The sequence below is a fragment of the Ranitomeya imitator genome, chromosome 1, assembly GCF_032444005.1.
Source record: "Ranitomeya imitator isolate aRanImi1 chromosome 1, aRanImi1.pri, whole genome shotgun sequence".
Lineage (NCBI taxonomy): Eukaryota > Metazoa > Chordata > Amphibia > Anura > Dendrobatidae > Ranitomeya > Ranitomeya imitator.
Window position 1 is genome coordinate 292,588,500 of NC_091282.1, and position 22,812 is coordinate 292,611,311.

The 22,812-nt window shown below is 44.9% G+C and overlaps 1 protein-coding gene across 1 annotated transcript in view; it reads right to left on the reverse strand.

Annotated features, from left to right (window-relative positions):
• LOC138669751 (septin-2A) overlaps nt 1–18,555 on the reverse strand; it is a 91,279-nt gene extending 72,724 nt beyond the window's left edge. The window contains exons 1-2 of the mRNA XM_069756479.1: nt 18,416–18,555; nt 107–158 (exon numbers count right to left, since the gene is read on the reverse strand). Of these exons, the coding sequence (XP_069612580.1) occupies nt 107–133 (27 nt within the window). The 5' untranslated portion in view covers nt 134–158; nt 18,416–18,555. The remainder of the gene's footprint in view (nt 1–106; nt 159–18,415) is intronic.
• Nucleotides 18,556–22,812: the final 4,257 nt, after the last annotated feature.

A 22,812-nucleotide genomic window follows, 5' to 3' on the forward strand; every position in this document is an offset into this window, starting at 1 on the left:
TGTATGGGTGCTTTTATTTAGTCAAAATATTCTGAGCTACTGGTTAAAAATTGGACCTTCCACAAAACCTCTTTAGGGTGCATGGGTCTATTACAACAGCACATACCTTAACCTTCTCTCCAGTTTGAGACATGCTGTATTACTTTGAAGCAGGGGACCTAGAAACAAACATCGACACCAAGTTGTCAGAGTATGATCAAGACACATGAATGTATACAAACATGCCTAAAAATGCCTCAGTAGAAGAGGAAACTCTAAAGATGTGCAAGTACAGATCAGTAAAGATGGATATACATATGTTGACTCCGAAACATTCAAATAACATCGAAGAACCTCATTTAGCATATAAGCTCATGGGCGTCTTAAGAATTCTTGTTAATCCAGTTCATTGCCTGGATGTCTTCAATCTGACCTCCGGCTCCATGCCTTCTCTAGTCCCAGATTACACAGCAAGAAACCTTCATTCTGCTATGCCTCGTCTTCAGCCCTATTCTACTACGGTAGAGTGAAGGGTACTGTATTTACAATGTGTGTGCTCTGACCCTGCCCCTTCACTCTAATCGGACCCTGTATGCCTGAATTTGGGTGATCCTGTACCCCATATGAATATTTGCTCCCCTTCTTCAGCCAAAACAGAGAAAAGACAAGTGAATTACGTTTTAATGAACAGAATCTTTAAAACATCAGACATAATGAATAAAAATGTGTCAATTTACATTTAGATTACAATTTTGTAAAAGGTTTCTATAGGAAAAACAACAACCATTTCTACAAGTGCTCCAGGCATATTTCCTAAAACCATTGCTTTAAGAAAAATACCACCACAATGGTCCATCATTACAAAATGTACATAAAATATTATTTTACTCTCCTGAAGTCTGGCCTTCTAATCTTCTAATGGGTTTCAGAACCTCGATACATTCCAAATCCCCCCAAAGAGATCTGAAGATATAAACATCTAGTTCAGCAACAGATTATAATAATATTGTGCTCCTGTGGGGTTTCTCACATTGTGGGGTCGGCAGTATGTCAGAGATAAAGGATAAGAAAAGCCACCTCCCCACTAAAGAAATAAAAATATACATCAATATAAATCAGACCTCTGTCCAACAAGGGACGGGTTTGCACTGATGTTACATGACTATACGTATTGTTTTATTATATTTCTGTAATGCTGTAGCTAAGCCCCCGATGTAACCTGAAAGATGAGAAAAAGAGGTTAGATTATACTCACGTGGGGGGGGCGGTCTGATTCGAGGGGTGTCGCGGTCCGGCGCCTCCCATCTTCTTACGATGACACCCTCTTCTGGTCTTCACACTGCGGCGCAGGCGCACTTTGTCTGCCCTGTTGAGGCAAAGTACTGCAGTGCGCAGATGCTGGGCCTCTGACCTTTCCCGGCACCTGCGCACTGCAGTACTTTGCTCTGCCCTCTACAGGGCCAGACAAAGTACGCCTGCGCCGGAGCGTGAATGCAAGAAGAGGACGTCATCTGATGAAGATGGGAGGCCCCGGACCGGACCGCGACACCCATCGGACCGGACCGCAGCGGGACCGCCCCTGGGTGAGTATAATCTAACCTCTTTTTCTCATCTTTCAGGATACATCGGGGGCCTATCTACAGCATTCCAGAATTCTGTAGATAAGCCCCTGATGCTGGTGGGCTTAGCTCCTCTTCGATTTTGGGGGTGACAGGTTCCCTTTAAAGCCCATTACACCATTATAAACCAACATGAATAGTTTTCTAGAATGTGAAATTGTAACAATGCTGATAAAAGGCACCAACACAATAGTATTTATTATACTTGTATCTGACTATAAGAAACCAAAGACAAACATAATGATTGTATACTCTGCAGTAAACAAATAAATAGCAATAGTGTATGAAAATAATAGACGGTACTTAGTTAACATGTTTTTTTATCAAAAAAATGCGGAAGCCATCCCATCACTCCAGGGTGACCCTAATTGGGATGGTCCTAACGAATACTAAAAACCTTACTGTTTGTCAAGTGACATGTATGTGGATAAGGGCTGAGAAGGACTCGGCCCAGCTAGTGGGCACACAGCTATGGGAGACAACATCAATAATGCTCAGCTTAAACAGAATGAAAAAACCCATGCATGAAGCTCTTTTTAGGCTTCGAAATCTGCCTGAAAAAGCGCCCAGAAAACGGTCAAAAGAATGAACAATGTAAAAACAAATTGGTATTCATATGTTCCGGTGTCTTTTAAACGGTTAAGGTTTCTAACGATGCCAAGCAGTAAAGGCGTGACCTGACCATTCTTCAGGAGTCTTCTGCTCTGAAGACTATGAATAGTTTACAATAAAAGCTAATGGGAAGGCTCAAAAGCATCCTTCTTAGCACATTGACAGCGTTTTTGCTTGAAAAACTGCTAGCATTTTTTTCATTGTACAAATTAAAAAAAAAAAAAGAAAAAGGGGGAGTCCAGGAAAACACCAGCGTTCAAAAATCAGTCAGTGAAAAACAGGAAACAAAAAAAGCTAAAAAAGATGCTTCAAGAAAATACACAAAAAAAAACAACATTTCCTGAAGTGTCTTCCTCTTGAAAAACTCAGCGGGTTCACCTGCCAGAGAAAGATGTTGTGTGCACTGTACATACCCCTAGTGAAAATTCAGATGAATCTGATTACAGCATACCAGTACTTCACTGCAAGATGTTTTAGAGTAATTCTCTGCTAGGCATATTGATACCAAGGGAGAAGACCACACCTGAAAAACTTGTTTTGAAGTACCACATGATGGCACCTCCAACATGGTCTAATAATGCAATGCAGCCTAAAGACACGCTCCAAGAGAAACCTTAGGTCATGCCCCTTTGTAAAGACCATAACAATAGCAGCAAATTTAAAAAAAGTCCATCTCTGTCGCATATTTACTTAATCAGTCATCTCCATGCAATGTACACTAGCACTTTATATACAGCTGTGGCCAAAAGTATTGACACCCCTACAATTCTGTCAGATAATACTCAGTTTCTTCCTGAAAATGATTGCAAACACAAATTCTTTGTTATTATTATCTTCATTTAATTTGTCGAGAAATGCATTGAGGCAGATGCAATCTCTAGTGATAAGTGATTTATGCTTTATATGATAACGTGTTGTCCTGTTTGGAAAAACTCCCCTCAGAAGATATAGATGACTATCAGGATTCGGTTCCCTCAGTATCATTTGTCTAACCATGCACATACAGTAAAAGTGAGGGACAGCCATTGTGGAGCGGAAGCACCAAAACCTCGTTACCTACGGTGCCAACCTCCGCTGCCAGGTAGGGAGAATATATCTCAGGGCTTGAGAGGCCACATATGGTATGACCTGGGATTTTATATTGTTCCATAACCTGATTATGAATAGCTCCTTCACGTTATGATTAATTGACTTATTCCGACAAGTCATGAAACGAGGAGACATTAAGTGTCAGTTTATTGGATTTATGGATTAGTATGGTTTGATTCTCTCAGACCTCTGATAGTTTGGTCTGGTTATCCTAGACCTTCTGTGTTTTTTTTGTATTATTGTGATGTATTATTATTGTTGTGCACCAAATGTTTTTTTCTTTAGTGCACTGTTTTTTTTCTTGGTGTTTTTAATATAAACTAATAAATATGAATTTTAAGGGTTATATGTGAAGGTCCCTTATAATAACTATTTATGATGCCTACAAAATAATCTGCTCTCTGCAGCAATTTTATTTCCACGCAGACCATCAGTCCATATAAAAGATCGCTCATGTGAGTCAATATGTCAACTTACATTGGTCCTTGTGTGCAATGTGCATACGCACGCATACACCTCGAATTTCTCGGAGAAAGGGGCTCTGATAGATACAATAAATGACATGACATAAAACATAAAATGGGCTGGAGTATTCTCTAGGGTACATATTTTACCTACACTTAATGCCTCGTTATGTACAACATCAATAAGCATTCCAGTCTCAGCAGGAGACCCTTCTGGCTAATGTAATTTCCTGTCCTACATCACAAAGAAAAATAATGCAACAAACCTATGGGAGGTTAAAGGAAGAGGTACAATAGTGATACTTGGCGGAGAATAGAGCTCTACATGAGGCGATTGTAAATAGGTTTCCAGCTCAAAAGAACCGTCAGGCCACACAGGACCGTGCTGCACCCCATAGTGCATAAATTAGTAAAGAACCAGTGCTCCATCCGGGTGTAGTATTCCAAAAACAAACTTTATTGAGCCATGTTACAGCAACGTTTCGACCCGAAGGTCTTTTTCAAGCATGTCTAATCATGTCAGGGGTCAGCCTTAAATAGCATGGATGCCACACAGTGCTGCACACCAGTCAGAGAGCTGGATCCACACAAAGCTGCTCTAGATCCGCCACCATGCCTAAATATAATGGATCCACACACGACTGCTCTAGATCCGCCACCATCCCTAAATGTAATGGATCCACACACGGCCGCTCTAGATCCGCCACCATGCCTAAATGTAATGGATCCACACACAACTGCCCTAGATCCGCCAATTCCCTAAATGTAATGGACCCACACATGGCTGCTCTAGATCCGCCACCATCCCTAAATGTAATGGATCCACACACGGCTGCTCTAGATCCGCCACCATCCCTAAATGTAATGGATCCACACACGGCTGCTCTAGATCCGCCACCATCCCTAAATGTAATGGATCCACACACGGCTGCTCTAGATCCGCCACCATGCCTAAATGTAATGGATCTAAACACGGCTGCTCTAGATCCGCCAATTCCCTAAATGTAATGGATCCACACACGGCTGCTCTAGATCTGCCAATTCCCTAAATGTGATGGATCCACACACGGCTGCTCTAGATCTGCCAATTCCCTAAATGTGATGGATCCACACACGGCTGCTCTAGATCAGCCACCATCCCTAAATGTAATGGATCCACACACGGCTGCTCTAGATCCGCCACCATGCCTAAATGTAATGGATCTAAACACGGCTGCTCTAGATCCGCCAATTCCCTAAATGTAATGGATCCACACACGGCTGCTCTAGATCTGCCAATTCCCTAAATGTGATGGATCCACACACAGCTGCTCTAGATCTGCCAATTCCCTAAATGTAATGGATCCACACACGGCTGCTCTAGATCTGCCAATTCCCTAAATGTAATGGATCCACACACGGCTGCTCTAGATCCGCCACCATCCCAAAATGTAATTGTTCTAGGCAAGCAAAAAATATTATGTGATGGTCAAAATACACAACATGGGAAAGTTCACATGTAGGTTAAGAATTAGGTTTTCAGTTCTGTAATAAAAGCAGAAAAATGGAATTCCCTGCTGCGATGGAGACAGTGTAAGACGGACCTGACTATCGTGGGCTCCTATAGCAGCGTCCAATGCAGATCCAAAACATACAGCAATATTTATTTTTTTATCTATGACATTGCGGCATGTGAGATGATCGCTCACATTAGCCACTTGCTTTGCATCCATATGTCCATGGTCCGCTTACATTCTCACATCACTTGGGCTTTAGTGTATCGGTTTAGTAAAGTGGTTGTCAGCTGATGACTTCCTGATCTGTGGGGTCCGACCGCTGGGACCCGCATCAAGCAGCAGAATGGGGACCTATTACCCCATCATTATGGAGCAGCAATGTGACCACCACTCCTCATTTCCTATGGGGCAACGCTCTGGCTTTTCTGATGTCCCCATAAAGAATTCACCACCCCTTTAAGCACGCTTTGTAGGGTTCTTATGTGGTCATCTAGGTTGTCCTCTTCCTGTTCTGACACCATCTGTAATAATTAGCGCCTCCATGACATGTGTACAATCATCTCATTTTACGCAGAAACTTACAAAAGCCACATCTACGCACATGCAGGAAAGCACGAGGACAGGGAGAAAAAACGAAAAGGAATTGGTCTCATTTCCTGCACTCGTTCCAGGAAACCAGAAGTAAACTTTCTCATCATTGCCCGAGTACGATTTTCCTGGGATGGATAGCCATTAATAACATGGAAAACTTCAAGAATTCTGCGCCCTCTCAGCACTGTATAGACTGCCTCACTCAATGCTGAGCAGATTTTATCACAAACAGTTAAAAGGCCAACCGTCTGTTACCCCCAGCAACCAATAACAGCACAGCTTCCATTTTCCCAGAAGAGTTAAAGAATTAAAGCCAAGCTCTGATTAGTTGATATGAGCAACATACACAAATTTTCGAAGAGGCCAGTGAAGGGAATCCGTATTCTGTTTGTTTGTTTTTTGACATCAGGAAGAAATTGGTTGTCACTTTTCAATTACAGTACTTGCTGAAATACTGTCAATCGGTCAAGCTGGTCAATGAATGGGATTGCTGTGCCATCAGTTTCTGGGAAGTGAGCTCAAAATTGACACCCAATATAACTAGAATGAGAAAACACTGTTTTCATTTTTCCTTTCATAATCAATAGTGCATGTGAAAATAAAAAAAGGGTGCAATATATCGTTTCTGCACCTTTTTTTGAAGAATCCGCAGGTAAAAAACACTGCGTTTTACTTGCGGATTTACCACGGATTTCACCTGCGGTTTTACACCTGCCGATTCCTATTGAGGAGCAGGTGTATAACGCTGCGGAATCCGCACAAAGAATTGACATGCTGTGGAAAAAACACCCCAGTGTTTCCGCACGGTATTTTCCGCAGCATGTGCACTGCGGATTCGGTTTTCCATAAGTTTACATGGTACTGTACAACACATGGAAAACTGCTGACAATCCGCTGTGGATCCGCAGCAAAATCCGCAACGTGTGCACATACCCTCATTAGGGAAATCTTTCTCCTCCTGAACTGATCAATCATCCTCAAAATTCTAAATTCCCAAGTAAAAATCTGTCTTCAGTGAGAAATATGTTTTCCGTTACTGAGAAAGAAGATGGCAGTAGGAGCCAATAAAAGTCTATACAGAACTGTAACTGTCAGTGAAACATAGATAACAGATGGTGCTTTTAAAATGCCATGTAAAAAAGGGAGGCGTTAGCCACAGACAGACATTCTGCTGCAAGTTCTCCTGACATGACACTTACAGTTCTGCCGTCTCCTATCTCAGTAACGGGAAAAACTATCATCACTGAATACAGATTTTACCCATGAATTCAGAATGAATGATCAGTCCAGGAGGTGAAAGAAGCAGATTTCTCTAATAAGATATATTGCAAACTTGCTAATTTTCAAGTCTACTAATTATAAAATAGAAATTAAAATGACGGTTGCTTTAAAAAAAGAAAATAGCCAAAACAAAGGAAAAAATAATTAGCAATAGATGATTGGTTGCCACTTGTAATTAACTGTTGTATGGCCATTTTGTAGTGGAGTCCTCGTTAGAAGTTAGATAGGGTAGGATGGTAACTGGCATTCTATTATTGATGTTATTCATTGCGACTGCCCATTACCATTACTATTCATTTTGTATTGACGGCATTAATACTTGCAAACCATTCCAATCACAACAGAAATGATGTTTGCTGCATACATCGGGGGCAATATGTTTCACAAATTGCTTTTTTCTCTGCTTCACAACCTTGATTCCCCCTCTAAAACCTGCCCCAGAAAAGCAAAGAAAGGAAAGGTTTTCATTGATCTCGAGACTGAGTGATGGGAGTGATGGGATCGCCTTTGATATCACTAAGGAACGTGGACAATGTGCAGCACAGGATGTCCGGTTATCTAACTAGGCTGAATCACACCGTGACTAACATCTTCATACAGAATCACCTAAGAGTCAGAATAACAATGATGTCACCATCACAAAGAGGAAGTGATTGAGGATCCGAAAATAAAAGTATTTTATACCTTTAAAATCAGACCGTAAATGGAATTATTAACCATAAATGGTGAAAAGTCTCAATGACACTCTACTGCTCTTAGGCCTCATTCACACTTTGTTTAAACAGATGCTGAAAAAAAAATGGTACCAGCATGTCATCAACGTTTGGTCCGTATGTGTCCGTTTTTACCATCAGTAAATTAGACAGCTTCTCCTATCCTTTGCAGTATTACATACAGACAGCACACGGACTGTACGCGGACGCCATCCGTGTGCTGTATTTGTTTTCCTCTGACCATAGACGTGTATTGGACCTTTTAATCCGTGATACCAGACGAAAACAGGCATGTCTCTCAGATCTGCACAGACACTCAGTCAGTGGAAAAGGACATGTGAATTGTAACATATTATAATATGCAGAACACGCATGGATGTCTGGATAAGGCCATAAGTAGCTGTAACCATGAGCCTGGTGACCCCACCATGTGTTATGTGAAAACTAAAAGACAGATTATGAAATATTCCATAAGGATATACGTATTCATCACTTATGTTATTCCTGATCCCTGAGGGAGTGGAGAATAAACTGCCCCCTCCAACAAAAAAATAAAAAACTAACAATTAACAAATCAAAGAGAACATAATGTCGGGATCTCACATGTGAGAAATACGGCCGAGTCTCGCATGTTAATACCCGGCACTGCCAATGTCTCTCAGGAGCGGAGCGTGCAGCCGCATAGCAATACATGGAGCCGCACAGTGCCGGGTATTGAGGCGAGACTTGGTCATGTTTCTCGCATGTGTGATCCCAGCCAGGTGAGGGGCCTATCAAAATCGCTTCAGATGCCCAAACTGATTAACCCTTCTCCTGCCAATATATAAATCATGTAAGCACAGGAGGGGAGGGGGACAAAACAAAAACACATTACAACCATGAACTGACATTTTCATTAATTTTCTTAAACACGAAAACCTTCGACCTGTTTGGCCTCTTTCACACTTACGTCTTTCAGCTACCGTCACAATCCGTCAATTTTTGAGAATGAAATTTGCAGGATCCTGCATTTTCCCATAGACTTGTATTAGCGACGGATTGTGACGGATGGCCATCGGCTTCATCCGTCGTGCACTGGATCCTGCATTAAAAAACCCTTTTTCACACTTGCGTCGGTACGCGGCCGTCGCTAAGCGTCGGCGTGAGGGACATTGTGATAATTCGGCACAACGTGGGCAGCGGATGCAGTTTATCAACGCATTCGCTTCCCATTGTAAAATCCCAGGGAGGAGGGGGCGGAGTTCCGGCCGCGCATGCGCGGTAGGAAATGGCGGATGCGACGTACGAAAAAAAGTTCCCTTGAACATTTTTTCGCGACGACGGTCTGCCAAAACACGACGTATCCAGTGCACGACATATGTATGGCCATACGTCGCGATCCGCCGGCAATACAAGTATATGGGAAAAAACGCATCCTGCGGGCACATTTGCAGGATGCGTTTTTTCCCCAAAACGACGCATTGCGACGGAGGCCAAACGACGCACGTGTGAAAGTAGCCTTAGCTAACACAGGATTTTGCAGGAACAGTATTTGCACACACAGAACATGGATTTGCATGCCAACAGTGCAGTCACATAGCATTGACAGGGGTTTTGTACAGTTAGTTCACAGTTTGCCATGAAGAAAGTGTTCACTATGAGCAGATAGGAAGATATTAATTCCGGTTCACTTAATACGATTTTGGCTTGTTTTAAAGAGAACCCATCACCAGCTGCCTTCAAACAGATAGTGACCGCCACCATCATAGTCGTGTTACTTAATAACCCTTGATGAAGCGTCAGCGAAACGTGCGTTGAATGTAGTTATGTTGTCTGCTTGATTATGCCCTTTTATGAATGCTCATAAACGGTAGGATTTATTTACACTTTATATCGTGATATGTTTAATTATAATTCACACAATTTGTCATCAATTTATTAACAATACTGCTATAAAGTCTCTGACTTTTGAGCACACATATGAATTAAGGTGTATTATACCTGTAGAAAACCACACACACCTATACCAGTACTGACAATTGTATGGTCTTCTATGCTTTTGATTTACCATTTTTTTGTGTTTTATTTATATGATGTAACTAATAAAGATATAGAACTATCTCTATGATACTAGTGACATATGTATCATTGCAGGTTTAACACTTACTGCCTTTCCTGCAGTAGTTTTTATAAAATCACAAGCTGAGCAGGGAGTCCTTCCATTCATGAGCGTCTAGTTCGCAACTTGAAGCAGGTGGGCAAAGGGCCACAGCTCATGAGAATCGAGGACGCCACAGTTCATGTACATAATGGAAGTACAGAGCTTAGGCTACTTTCACACTAGCGTCGGAATCTCCCCGTCGCAATGCGTCGGGCAGAGATTCCGACGCTAGAGTTTGACGCACTGCACAACGGGTGCAGCGGATGCATTTCTCCGGCGCATCCGCTGCCCCATTGTGAGTTGCGGGGAGGTGGGGGCGGAGTTCCGTCCGCGCATGCGCGGTCGGAAAAAGCGGTCCGTCAGGAGCAAAAAACGTTACATGTAACGTTTTTTGCTCCCAGCGGTCCGCCACAACACGGCACAACCATCGCACGACGGTTGTGACGTGTGGCAAAGCGTCGCAATGCGTTGCTAAAAAACGCCAGTGTGAAAGTAGCCTAAGATAACACTGTACCTCAATGTTATTTAATAGATATTACTGCCAGAAAACCTGACAGTGACAATGTAAAAATAAACACTACCTACTATACGTATGCTATGAGTGAGCACACATATGAAATGCCATTTCTCAAAAGAGACAAGAACATAATCCACATTATAAACAAAAGATTTCCTTTTTGATGTGATGGGGATTGTAGTTCCTGACTTCACATTATGCTCCCTATAGCTCAACCTACCTATCAGCAATGCCTCAAACAAAAACAGACATCCCAACCACTGGAAGCTTGTGGGGCGTTTCGATTTTGGAGGCTTAATTAGAGAAAAAGCTTTGCACAACAAAAAAAGAAAAAAATGCAGCCTCAGCAACTCAAACATAGTATTTGAGCATGCCGAAGGTACTCTATTAGCACACGAGCATGCTTAGATAACACCTTACTGAGCATGTTCACTCATCACTACTGTCCGCCTAACGCAGGTGATGATCGTGGTTTGTGATTGTGATATCTGCACCTTCTTCATTGGGTGCTCGTATATTACAGTTGCCATTAAAAGGCATCAACCACTGAGGTCTCTCAATTCTAAATAATTTTCATATATTACAGTGACATCGATGTATTACGGGGTACTCATGTTTCTATGTTAATCATCAGAAAAACTATTCTGCTGTTTACTATGTTATATGTAGGATTTGTAGTGGCCTTTCAAAAAAAGAAGAAGAAAAAAAGGAAATGTTCTTAACACCTATTCTATTGAAATAAGTCCCATAATGGGTGCCATACCTCACATCACAAAAGGTGGAGGAGTGATAATGCCTCATTTAATGAGACCTGAGGCCAAATTCACACATCCCTCTATGGGCCACAATGCCTGGACAAGCAAATACAGATTACAGAATGACAGTGGGATGCATTTGTTTCTTTACAGGAAAGATATATATCTTGGTACCTTGTTAGCCAGTGGTTTCTTTAGAATTTTGACTTTTTTTTTCTTTTTTTACAGCCCCTAAAACTGTCCCCATCCCTCCCTACTGAATGGCTCTCACAAGTTGAGTGGTCTTTACAGCTATACAAGCATCTGTGGAATGTCAGAGACCCTTCTTCCTGCTGTACAGTTCTTGGGAACACATTTTACTTCCCTCCATAAACTAAATGTAGACAATGGGCAGAGGTGCCATTCCCATGTATATTCAGTAGAACATTTGGGCATTCTGATACGATACGGAACATTAAGAAACCTAGAAGCCGTTCTTTGCATGCTACCATGATACGTACAGCAGTCTTAGGATAAGAACAGATTGTGCACAATTATGGGAACTGGCATCTCAGGAATTTCTAAGAAGTGCTGCTGATTAAAATCGGGGTGCAAAAGGAAGTAGACTATGGAGCCTTGTGGGGCCCAACTCCTGAAAGGTCTCAGAACAGCAGAGTCCCTAATTATATTTCCTGCCTGCTTTACAGATGAAGGATCTGCTCATCACAATGAATAATGATTGTTACAATAAAACAAATATGTTTGTAAATAGCACGTCTACATGATACCATCAGAACAGGTCCCCACTAATGACGCCATATGGTTCTGTTCGCACTAGGAAACAGGTTTCCATTTATAGGAGCCATGAGCATTGTTACAGATCTGGTTTTTGATAAATCATAACAAATCTTTCTTAGTTTACAGCAGTGTTCCCCAAGTCCGGTCCTCACGAGCCACCAACAGGTCATGTTTTCAGGATTTCCTTAGTATTGCACAGGTGATTGAATGCTTGCCTGTCCAGGTGATGCAATTATCACCTGTGCAATACTAAGGAAATCCTGAAAACATGACCTGTTGGTGGCTCTTGAGGACCGGACTTGGGGAACACTGGTTTACAGGAACAATTCATAGCCAGAAAGGCTCAGCTTACCAGCTGATGGAAATTGAAGAAGAGGGACTTGATTGATTATTAGGAGCTCCTTCAGGTTTCCATTTAGTGTCAGGTATTTTTAAGAACGGAAGAAATTGTTCTGCATGAACATTTAATTCCGCAATAAAAAAAAAAAAGAGCATGAAATAAGTTTGTCTGTTCCTAAAAGGAGGAGGTAAACGGACGGGGAGCTGTACATAGAGTCACTCCTGGTGGGGACTGCAGCTGTATACTCCATACACTAAGAGTCACTCCTGGTGGGGACTGCAGCTGTATACTCCATACACTAAGAGTCACTCCTGGTGGAGACTGCAGCTGTATACTCCATACACTAAGAGTCACTCCTGGTGGAGACTGCAGCTGTATACTCCATACACTAAGAGTCACTCCTGGTGGAGACTGCAGCTGTATACTCCATACACTAAGAGTCACTCCTGGGGGGACTGCAGCTGTATACCCCATACACTAAGAGTCACTCCTGGTGGGGACTGCAGCTGTATACCCCATACACTAAGAGTCACTCCTGGTGGGGACTGCAGCTGTATACCCCATACACTAAGGGTCACTCCTGGTGGGGACTGCAGCTGTATACCCCATACACTAAGAGTCACTCCTGGTGGGGACTGCAGCTGTATACCCCATACACTAAGGGTCACTCCTGGTGGGGACTGCAGCTGTATACCCCATACACTAAGGGTCACTCCTGGTGGGGACTGCAGCTGTATACCCCATACACTAAGGGTCACTCCTGGTGGGGACTGCAGCTGTATACCCCATACACTAAGAGTCACTCCTGGTGGAGACTGCAGCTGTATACCCCATACACTAAGAGTCACTCCTGGTGGGGACTGCAGCTGTATACCCCATACACTAAGGGTCACTCCTGGTGGAGACTGCAGCTGTATACCCCATACACTAAGAGTCACTCCTGGTGGAGACTGCAGCTGTATACCCCATACACTAAGAGTCGCTCCTGGTGGGGACTGCAGCTGTATACCCCATACACTAAGAGTCACTCCTGGTGGGGACTGCAGCTGTATACCCCATACACTAAGGGTCACTCCTGGTGGAGACTGCAGCTGTATACCCCATACACTAAGGGTCACTCCTGGTGGGGACTGCAGCTGTATACCCCATACACTAAGAGTCACTCCTGGTGGGGACTGCAGCTGTATACCCCATACACTAAGAGTCACTCCTGGTGGAGACTGCAGCTGTATACCCCATACACGAAGAGTCGCTCCTGGTGGGGACTGCAGCTGTATACCCCATACACTAAGGGTCACTCCTGGTGGAGACTGCAGCTGTATACCCCATACACTAAGGGTCACTCCTGGTGGGGACTGCAGCTGTATACTCCATACACTAAGAGTCACTCCTGGTGGGGACTGCAGCTGTATACCCCATACACTAAGAGTCACTCCTGGTGGGGACTGCAGCTGTATACCCCATACACTAAGGGTCACTCCTGGTGGAGACTGCAGCTGTATACCCCATACACTAAGGGTCACTCCTGGTGGGGACTGCAGCTGTATACCCCATACACTAAGAGTCACTCCTGGTGGGGACTGCAGCTGTATACCCCATACACTAAGAGTCACTCCTGGTGGGGACTGCAGCTGTATACCCCATACACTAAGAGTCACTCCTGGTGGAGACTGCAGCTGTATACCCCATACACGAAGAGTCGCTCCTGGTGGGGACTGCAGCTGTATACCCCATACACGAAGGGTCACTCCTGGTGGAGACTGCAGCTGTATACCCCATACACTAAGGGTCACTCCTGGTGGAGACTGCAGCTGTATACCCCATACACTAAGGGTCACTCCTGGTGGAGACTGCAGCTGTATACCCCATACACTAAGAGTCACTCCTGGTGGAGACTGCAGCTGTATACCCCATACACTAAGGGTCACTCCTGGTGGGGACTGCAGCTGTATACCCCATACACTAAGGGTCACTCCTGGTGGAGACTGCAGCTGTATACCCCATACACTAAGAGTCACTCCTGGTGGGGACTGCAGCTGTATACCCCATACACTAAGGGTCACTCCTGGTGGGGACTGCAGCTGTATACCCCATACACTAAGGGTCACTCCTGGTGGAGACTGCAGCTGTATACCCCATACACTAAGGGTCACTCCTGGTGGAGACTGCAGCTGTATACCCCATACACTAAGGGTCACTCCTGGTGGGGACTGCAGCTGTATACCCCATACACTAAGGGTCACTCCTGGTGGAGACTGCAGCTGTATACCCCATACACTAAGGGTCACTCCTGGTGGAGACTGCAGCTGTATACCCCATACACGAAGAGTCGCTCCTGGTGGAGACTGCAGCTGTATACCCCATACACTAAGAGTCACTCCTGGTGGGGACTGCAGCTGTATACCCCATACACGAAGAGTCACTCCTGGTGGAGACTGCAGCTGTATACCCCATACACTAAGAGTCACTCCTGGTGGAGACTGCAGCTGTATACCCCATACACTAAGAGTCACTCCTGGTGGAGACTGCAGCTGTATACCCCATACACGAAGAGTCACTCCTGGTGGAGACTGCAGCTGTATACCCCATACACGAAGAGTCACTCCTGGTGGAGACTGCAGCTGTATACCCCATACACTAAGAGTCACTCCTGGTGGGGACTGCAGCTGTATACCCCATACACTAAGGGTCACTCCTGGTGGGGACTGCAGCTGTATACCCCATACACTAAGGGTCACTCCTGGTGGAGACTGCAGCTGTATACCCCATACACTAAGGGTCACTCCTGGTGGAGACTGCAGCTGTATACCCCATACACTAAGGGTCACTCCTGGTGGGGACTGCAGCTGTATACCCCATACACTAAGGGTCACTCCTGGTGGAGACTGCAGCTGTATACCCCATACACTAAGGGTCACTCCTGGTGGAGACTGCAGCTGTATACCCCATACACTAAGAGTCACTCCTGGTGGGGACTGCAGCTGTATACCCCATACACTAAGGGTCACTCCTGGTGGAGACTGCAGCTGTATACCCCATACACTAAGGGTCACTCCTGGTGGGGACTGCAGCTGTATACCCCATACACTAAGGGTCACTCCTGGTGGAGACTGCAGCTGTATACCCCATACACTAAGGGTCACTCCTGGTGGGGACTGCAGCTGTATACTCCATACACTAAGAGTCACTCCTGGTGGGGACTGCAGCTGTATACCCCATACACTAAGAGTCACTCCTGGTGGGGACTGCAGCTGTATACCCCATACACTAAGGGTCACTCCTGGTGGGGACTGCAGCTGTATACCCCATACACTAAGGGTCACTCCTGGTGGGGACTGCAGCTGTATACCCCATACACTAAGGGTCACTCCTGGTGGAGACTGCAGCTGTATACCCCATACACTAAGGGTCACTCCTGGTGGAGACTGCAGCTGTATACCCCATACACTAAGGGTCACTCCTGGTGGAGACTGCAGCTGTATACCCCATACACTAAGGGTCACTCCTGGTGGAGACTGCAGCTGTATACCCCATACACTAAGGGTCACTCCTGGTGGAGACTGCAGCTGTATACCCCATACACGAAGAGTCGCTCCTGGTGGAGACTGCAGCTGTATACCCCATACACTAAGAGTCACTCCTGGTGGGGACTGCAGCTGTATACCCCATACACGAAGAGTCACTCCTGGTGGAGACTGCAGCTGTATACCCCATACACTAAGAGTCACTCCTGGTGGAGACTGCAGCTGTATACCCCATACACTAAGAGTCACTCCTGGTGGAGACCTCAGGATATTAGCGAGAATGAGAATGTTTATCACCACTAGGTAACTGCCCGATAATCAAATGCCAGCAGCAAATATTCTAAGGATGAGGATTGTCAATGGCAGAATCATTACGGAGGGAGGTTTGGTGAGAAGGTGCCGTGTGTTCGCTCTCATGTATGATAATAATGAGAAATGGCTAACTGCACATTCATTCCTACACACCCACACAGCAGACGGATACTGCACACCCATACCAACAGACACAATAAACACATGCAACACACACATTACCTATGGCAGACGCGCATCACACAGCAGACGCGCATCACACCGCACACACACAGCAGACGTACATCACACCGCACACACACAGCAGACGTACATCACACTGCACACACACAGCAGACGTACATCACACCGCACACACAGCAGACGTACATCACACTGCACACACAGCAGACGTACATCACACTGCACACACAGCAGACGTACATCACACTGCACACACAGCAGACGTACATCACACCTCGCACACACAGCAGACGTACATCACACCGCACACACAGCAGACGTACATCACACCGCACACACACAGCAGACGTACATCACACCGCACACACACAGCAGACGTACATCACACCGCATACACACAGCAGACGTACATCACACCGCACACACACAGCAGACGTACATCACACCGCACACACAGCAGACGTACATCACACCGCACACACACAGCAGACGTACATCACACCGCACACACACAGCAGACGTACATCACACCGCATACACACAGCAGACGTACATCACACTGCACACACACAGCAGACGTACATCACACCGCACACACAGCAGACGTACATCACACTGCACACACAGCAGACGTACATCACACTGCACACACAGCAGACGTACATCACACTGCACACACAGCAGACGTACATCACACCTCGCACACACAGCAGACGTACATCACACCGCACACACAGCAGACGTACATCACACCGCACACACACAGCAGACGTACATCACACCGCACACACACAGCAGACGTACATCACACCGCATACACACAGCAGACGTACATCACACCGCACACACACAGCAGACGTACATCACACCGCACACACAGCAGACGTACATCACACCGCACACACACAGCAGACGTACATCACACCGCACACACACAGCAGACGTACATCACACCGCATACACACAGCAGACGTACATCACACCGCATACACACAGCAGACGTACATCACACCGCACACACAGCAGACGTACATCACACCGCACACACACAGCAGACCTACATCACACCGCACACACAGCAGACGTACATCACACCGCACACACACAGCAGACGTACATCACACCGCACACACACAGCAGACGTACATCACACCGCACACACACAGCAGACGTACATCACACCGCACACACAGCAGACGTACATCACACCGCACACACAGCAGACGTACATCACACCGCACACACACAGCAGACGTACATCACACCGCACACACACAGCAGACGTACATCACACCGCACACACACAGCAGACGTACATCACACCGCACACACAGCAGACGTACATCACACCGCACACACACAGCAGACGTACATCACACCGCACACACACAGCAGACGTACATCACACCGCACACACAGCAGACGTACATCACACCGCACACACACAGCAGACCTACATCACACCGCACACACAGCAGACGTACATCACACCGCACACACACAGCAGACGTACATCACACCGCACACACACAGCAGACGTACATCACACCGCATACACACAGCAGACGTACATCACACCGCACACACACAGCAGACGTACATCACACCGCATACACACAGCAGACGTACATCACACCGCACACACAGCAGACGTACATCACACCGCACACACACAGCAGACGTACATCACACCGCACACACACAGCAGACGTACATCACACCGCACACACAGCAGACGTACATCACACCGCACACACACAGCAGACGTACATCACACCGCACACACAGTTAGATGCGTACACTACATGAACACAATATACACTACACACTGCAAACACAATCTAATGCACACATCAGACTCTACATCAGACACCGCCACATCTCATACATACAATACGCTACACATGAGACACTGTACACACAGGACAGCTGGTAATAACAGGCGCTGGTCACCGGCCATTTCCCCGCACTCAGCAGATGGGCAGAAGCGCGGCGGCCGCTGATAACACCGGGCTGCGCTCACCTGACCGGGAGGCTCGGAGCTTCCGCTTGTGCACACCGGGCGCTGCTATCACGGTGCCGCTCTACTTTGGAATCCGAGCCCCTCCCAACCGCAGACCTCCACAATCCCAGAGTGCACTGCGGCGGTAGCGACTCGATGGTACCTCTCCATTCAGAATAATGGTGGCGTTCCAGAGCGTCACATGAGCCGGGCGGCTGGAGGCTGTGGGAATGTGATGGGAGGAGGGAACGTGTCCTGTCACTTGTATCCTTGTAATGTGCAGCAGCCATTCAATAATGTGGATAGCTGGAGTTTTTCAGTGTCACGTGTCTTGGCTCTCAGCATTGCCGGTGTCTCCGGTGCACCGGTTTGGCATCTATATTTTATTCAGTACTCTGCCTTAAAGGGGGTTTCTATAATGTTAAAGGAACCCTTGTTCTAGACTAGAGAATGTTCTTACCTACATACTTAGCCCTTGTGTACCCCCAGGGCCGCTGCAGCGGTGCCCCCCACTGGTATGGGGAGTGATGATTCCTAGTTGCACGGGGTGTAAGGTTGATGGTAGCATTAAGACCATCGGGGACAACCTATAACCTAGTACTGTAAATAAATGCAGAAACCCCATGAGCTACATAGTAATTGTCCCATATTGGGGGGAAAATGATCAGTGTGTTAAGAGTGGGAGAAGAAGGTTGCATTGACAATCCAACACAATGGGCAGCACTTTGAACACATTTTATAAGTGGTCATAAACTTGTAAATAACTCATGAAAGAATAAAGTTACGTTAAAACCAAGCAGACCATTGTTTTTCTTGTGAAATTCTCAATAAGTTTGATGTGTCACATGACCCTCTTCCCATTGAAAAAAATAAAGTTGGATCCAAAATGGCCGACTTCAAAATGGCCACCATGGTCACCACCCATCTGGAAAAGATTTCCCTCTCCCATATACTAATGTGCCACAAACAGGAAGCTGATATCACCAACCATTCCCATTTTGTTTAGGTGTATCCATATACATGGAATAAAATTAAACACACCAGTAGCGCTTCAGAAACTCTGAATCCTGCAGCGGATACAAATACAGTGCCACCCCTCTGTATTAGTAGCTATACACAGATATATATAAACAATCCGCGCTGGGTTCTCTAGTTTTATGGCCACTAAGTACCTCCAGAATAACTATGAGTATTTACACCTTTTGTATGGCTTTAAAAACTATTTAAAAATAGATTTGTGTTTGTTTAAAATAGCTCCGCCATGGAGCACAGCATTGTCCAAATAACAAAAAAAGCTCTGAGCAATATTAACTGTCCGTAAAAAAGAACTTTAGATTTTTACCTGGTGCAGTATAAACGTTAAAGTCCTCAGTTCCCTTTGGTTTGGATTGGATTGCAACAACCTTTTTTCTGATAGAAATAAAAGGATACATACGATACAGAAGTTTTTTCATCAGTCCCACACGGAAACCCCCAATAAACATAATAGGGAGGCTGCTACTAAAGCAATTGAATCCCTGAAAGAGCTGGAACACCATTTAATTAAGGAAATGAGGGACCTTCGGGAAATTGCTACACTGGAAAAATATTTGTCTTTTAACTGTATCCCAAAAGGTCTAACAGTGTATAAACCAATATCGGGGGGCATTGGAGATCCAACAACAGCAAAAGAATTGGACATTAGGTTTCATGACTTTTCGGTCAGAACAGTCTCCTTCATAATTGAGAAACGAAGGCAACATCTAACTACACTTAAAAACAATATCTCCAAATTATTTGATGATATTAGACCATTCGAACAACATCCTGACATTTTAAAATTATCAAGTATCAGGATGAGGATTCTATCAAAAGAAAAAGAAATTTTGGAGAAAAAACGCACCAAGTTTAATAGAGACCTAATTCCGAATTGGCCTAACCTAGTTCCATCTAGATCACCCATACAGAATTACACTAGCTACAATTGCAGCTCTGAGACGGAACATGGGAATCAACAACAACAACAAAATAACAACAATATTAATCAATTTGTAACGCTGGATGAAACGACAAACAGCTTTACATATGAAAACAGATTTTCAGTACATCCCACTAAGGAATCGGAAAATCTGGAACAACAGATTATCCCTAATACTAGTACCATGTCAGCAGACTCTTGTCCATCAATTCATGATATATCCATATACACACCCATATCATCACAAGCATTCCAAAATAGATTTCAAATTTTGGATAATGGGGTAGAGTTTCCATCCACTAGTGGGCAAGAGACCCTACATCAAAATAACAAAATCAATTCTCCCATGACAACTCCCTTTAGGAAAAATTCGAAAAAACCTTAAAAAAACAATAACAAAATCAAACATACACACCCGCTCTTCTGATCAAACTTTACTGTTGTGAATTCTGTGGCTGAATTCACTCCTGTGGTCACAAGTGGTACTGCAGCTTCTGAGCTTCCTCCCTCAGGTGTTCTGGTGAGCTCATTAGCTGCTTCGTTACTTAACTCCGCCTGATGCTGCTATCCTTGCTCCTAGTCAATGTTCCAGTGTTGGATCTGAGCTTCTCCTGATTGTTCCTGTGACCTGCTGCTCTGTATAGCTAAGTGCTTTTTTGCTATTTTGTTGCCTTTTTTCTGTCCAGCTTGTCCTTTGTTTTGCTGGAAGCTCTGAGACGCAAAGGGTGTACCGCCGTGCCGTTAGTCCGGCACGGTGGGTCTTTTTTGCCCCCTTTGCGTGGGTTTCGCTTTAGGGTTTTTTGTAGACTGCAAAGTTCGCTTTACTGTCCTCGCTCTGTCTAAGAATATCGGGCCCCACTTTGCTGAATCTATTTCATCCCTACGTTTTGTCTTTTCATCTTACTCACAGTCATTATATGTGGGGGGCTGCCTTTTCCTTTGGGGTATTTCTCTGGGGGCAAGTCAGGCCTATTTTTCTATCTTCAGGCTAGCTAGTTTCTTAGGCTGTGCCGAGTTGCATAGGTAGTGGTTAGGCGCAATCCACAGCCACTTTTAGTTGTGTTTAGGATAGGATCAGGTGTGCAGTCTACAGAGTTTCCACGTCTCAGAGCTCGTTCTTGTATTTTTGGGTATTTGTCAGATCACTGTGTGCGCTCTGATCGCTAGGCACACAGTGTCTCTGGATTGCCTTCATTACACCTTTCATTAGCAGACATAACAGTACTAGGAGCCACTAATGATTCTCAATAGAGGGAAAGAAAAAGTTCTGACATCATTTTTTTTTTTTTTCTCTGCTCTGTGTTCATTTTTTTTTTTTTTTCCCCTAGACATTTGGGTGTTTCTGGACACAGGTGTGGACATGGATTTTCAGGGTCTGTGCTCTTCAATGGATAATCTCGTTATAAATGTACAAAAGATTCAAGATACTATTGATCAGAAATCTATGTTAGAACCAAGAATTCCTATTCCTGATTTGTTTTTTGGAGATAGAACTAAGTTTCCAAGTTTCAAAAATAATTGTAAGCTATTTCTGGCCTTGAAACCTCATTCTTCTGGTAATCCTATTCAACAGGTTTTGATTATTATTTCTTTTTTGCGCGGCGACCCTCAAGACTGGGCATTTTCTCTTGCGCCAGGAGACCCTGCATTGAGTAGTGTCGATGCGTTTTTCCTGGTACTCGGATTACTGTACGATGAGCCTAATTCAGTGGATCAGGCTGAGAAAAATTTGCTGGCTTTGTGCCAGGGTCAGGATGATATAGAAGTATATTGTCAGAAATTTAGGAAATGGTCAGTACTCACTCAGTGGAATGAATCTGCGCTGGCAGCTTGTTCAGAAAGGGTCTCTCTGAGGCTCTTAAGGATGTCATGGTGGGATTTCCTATGCCTGCTGGTTTGAATGAGTCTTTGTCTTTAGCCATTCAGATCGGTAGATGCTTGCACGAGCGTAAATCTGTGCACCATTTGGCGGTATTGCCTGAGGTTAAACCTGAGCCTATGCAGTGCGATAGGACTATGACCAGAGTGGAACGGCAGGAATACAGACGTCTGAATGGGCTATGTTTCTACTGTGGTGATTCCACTCATGCTATTTCTGATTGTCCTAAGCGCACTAAGCGGTCCGCTAGGTCTGCCGTCATTGGTACTGTACAGTCCAAATTCCTTCTGTCCATTACCTTGATATGCTCTTTGTCGTCGTTTTCTGTCATGGCGTTTGTGGATTCAGGCGCTGCCCTAAATCTGATGGATTTGGATTATGCTAAACGTTGTGGGTTTTTCTTGGAGCCTTTGCGGTGTCCTATTCCATTGAGAGGAATTGATGCTACACCTTTGGCCAAGAATAAACCTCAGTACTGGGCCCAGCTGACCATGTGCATGGCTCCTGCACATCAGGAAGTTATTCGCTTTCTGGTGTTGCATAATCTGCATGATGTGGTCGTGTTGGGGTTGCCATGGCTAC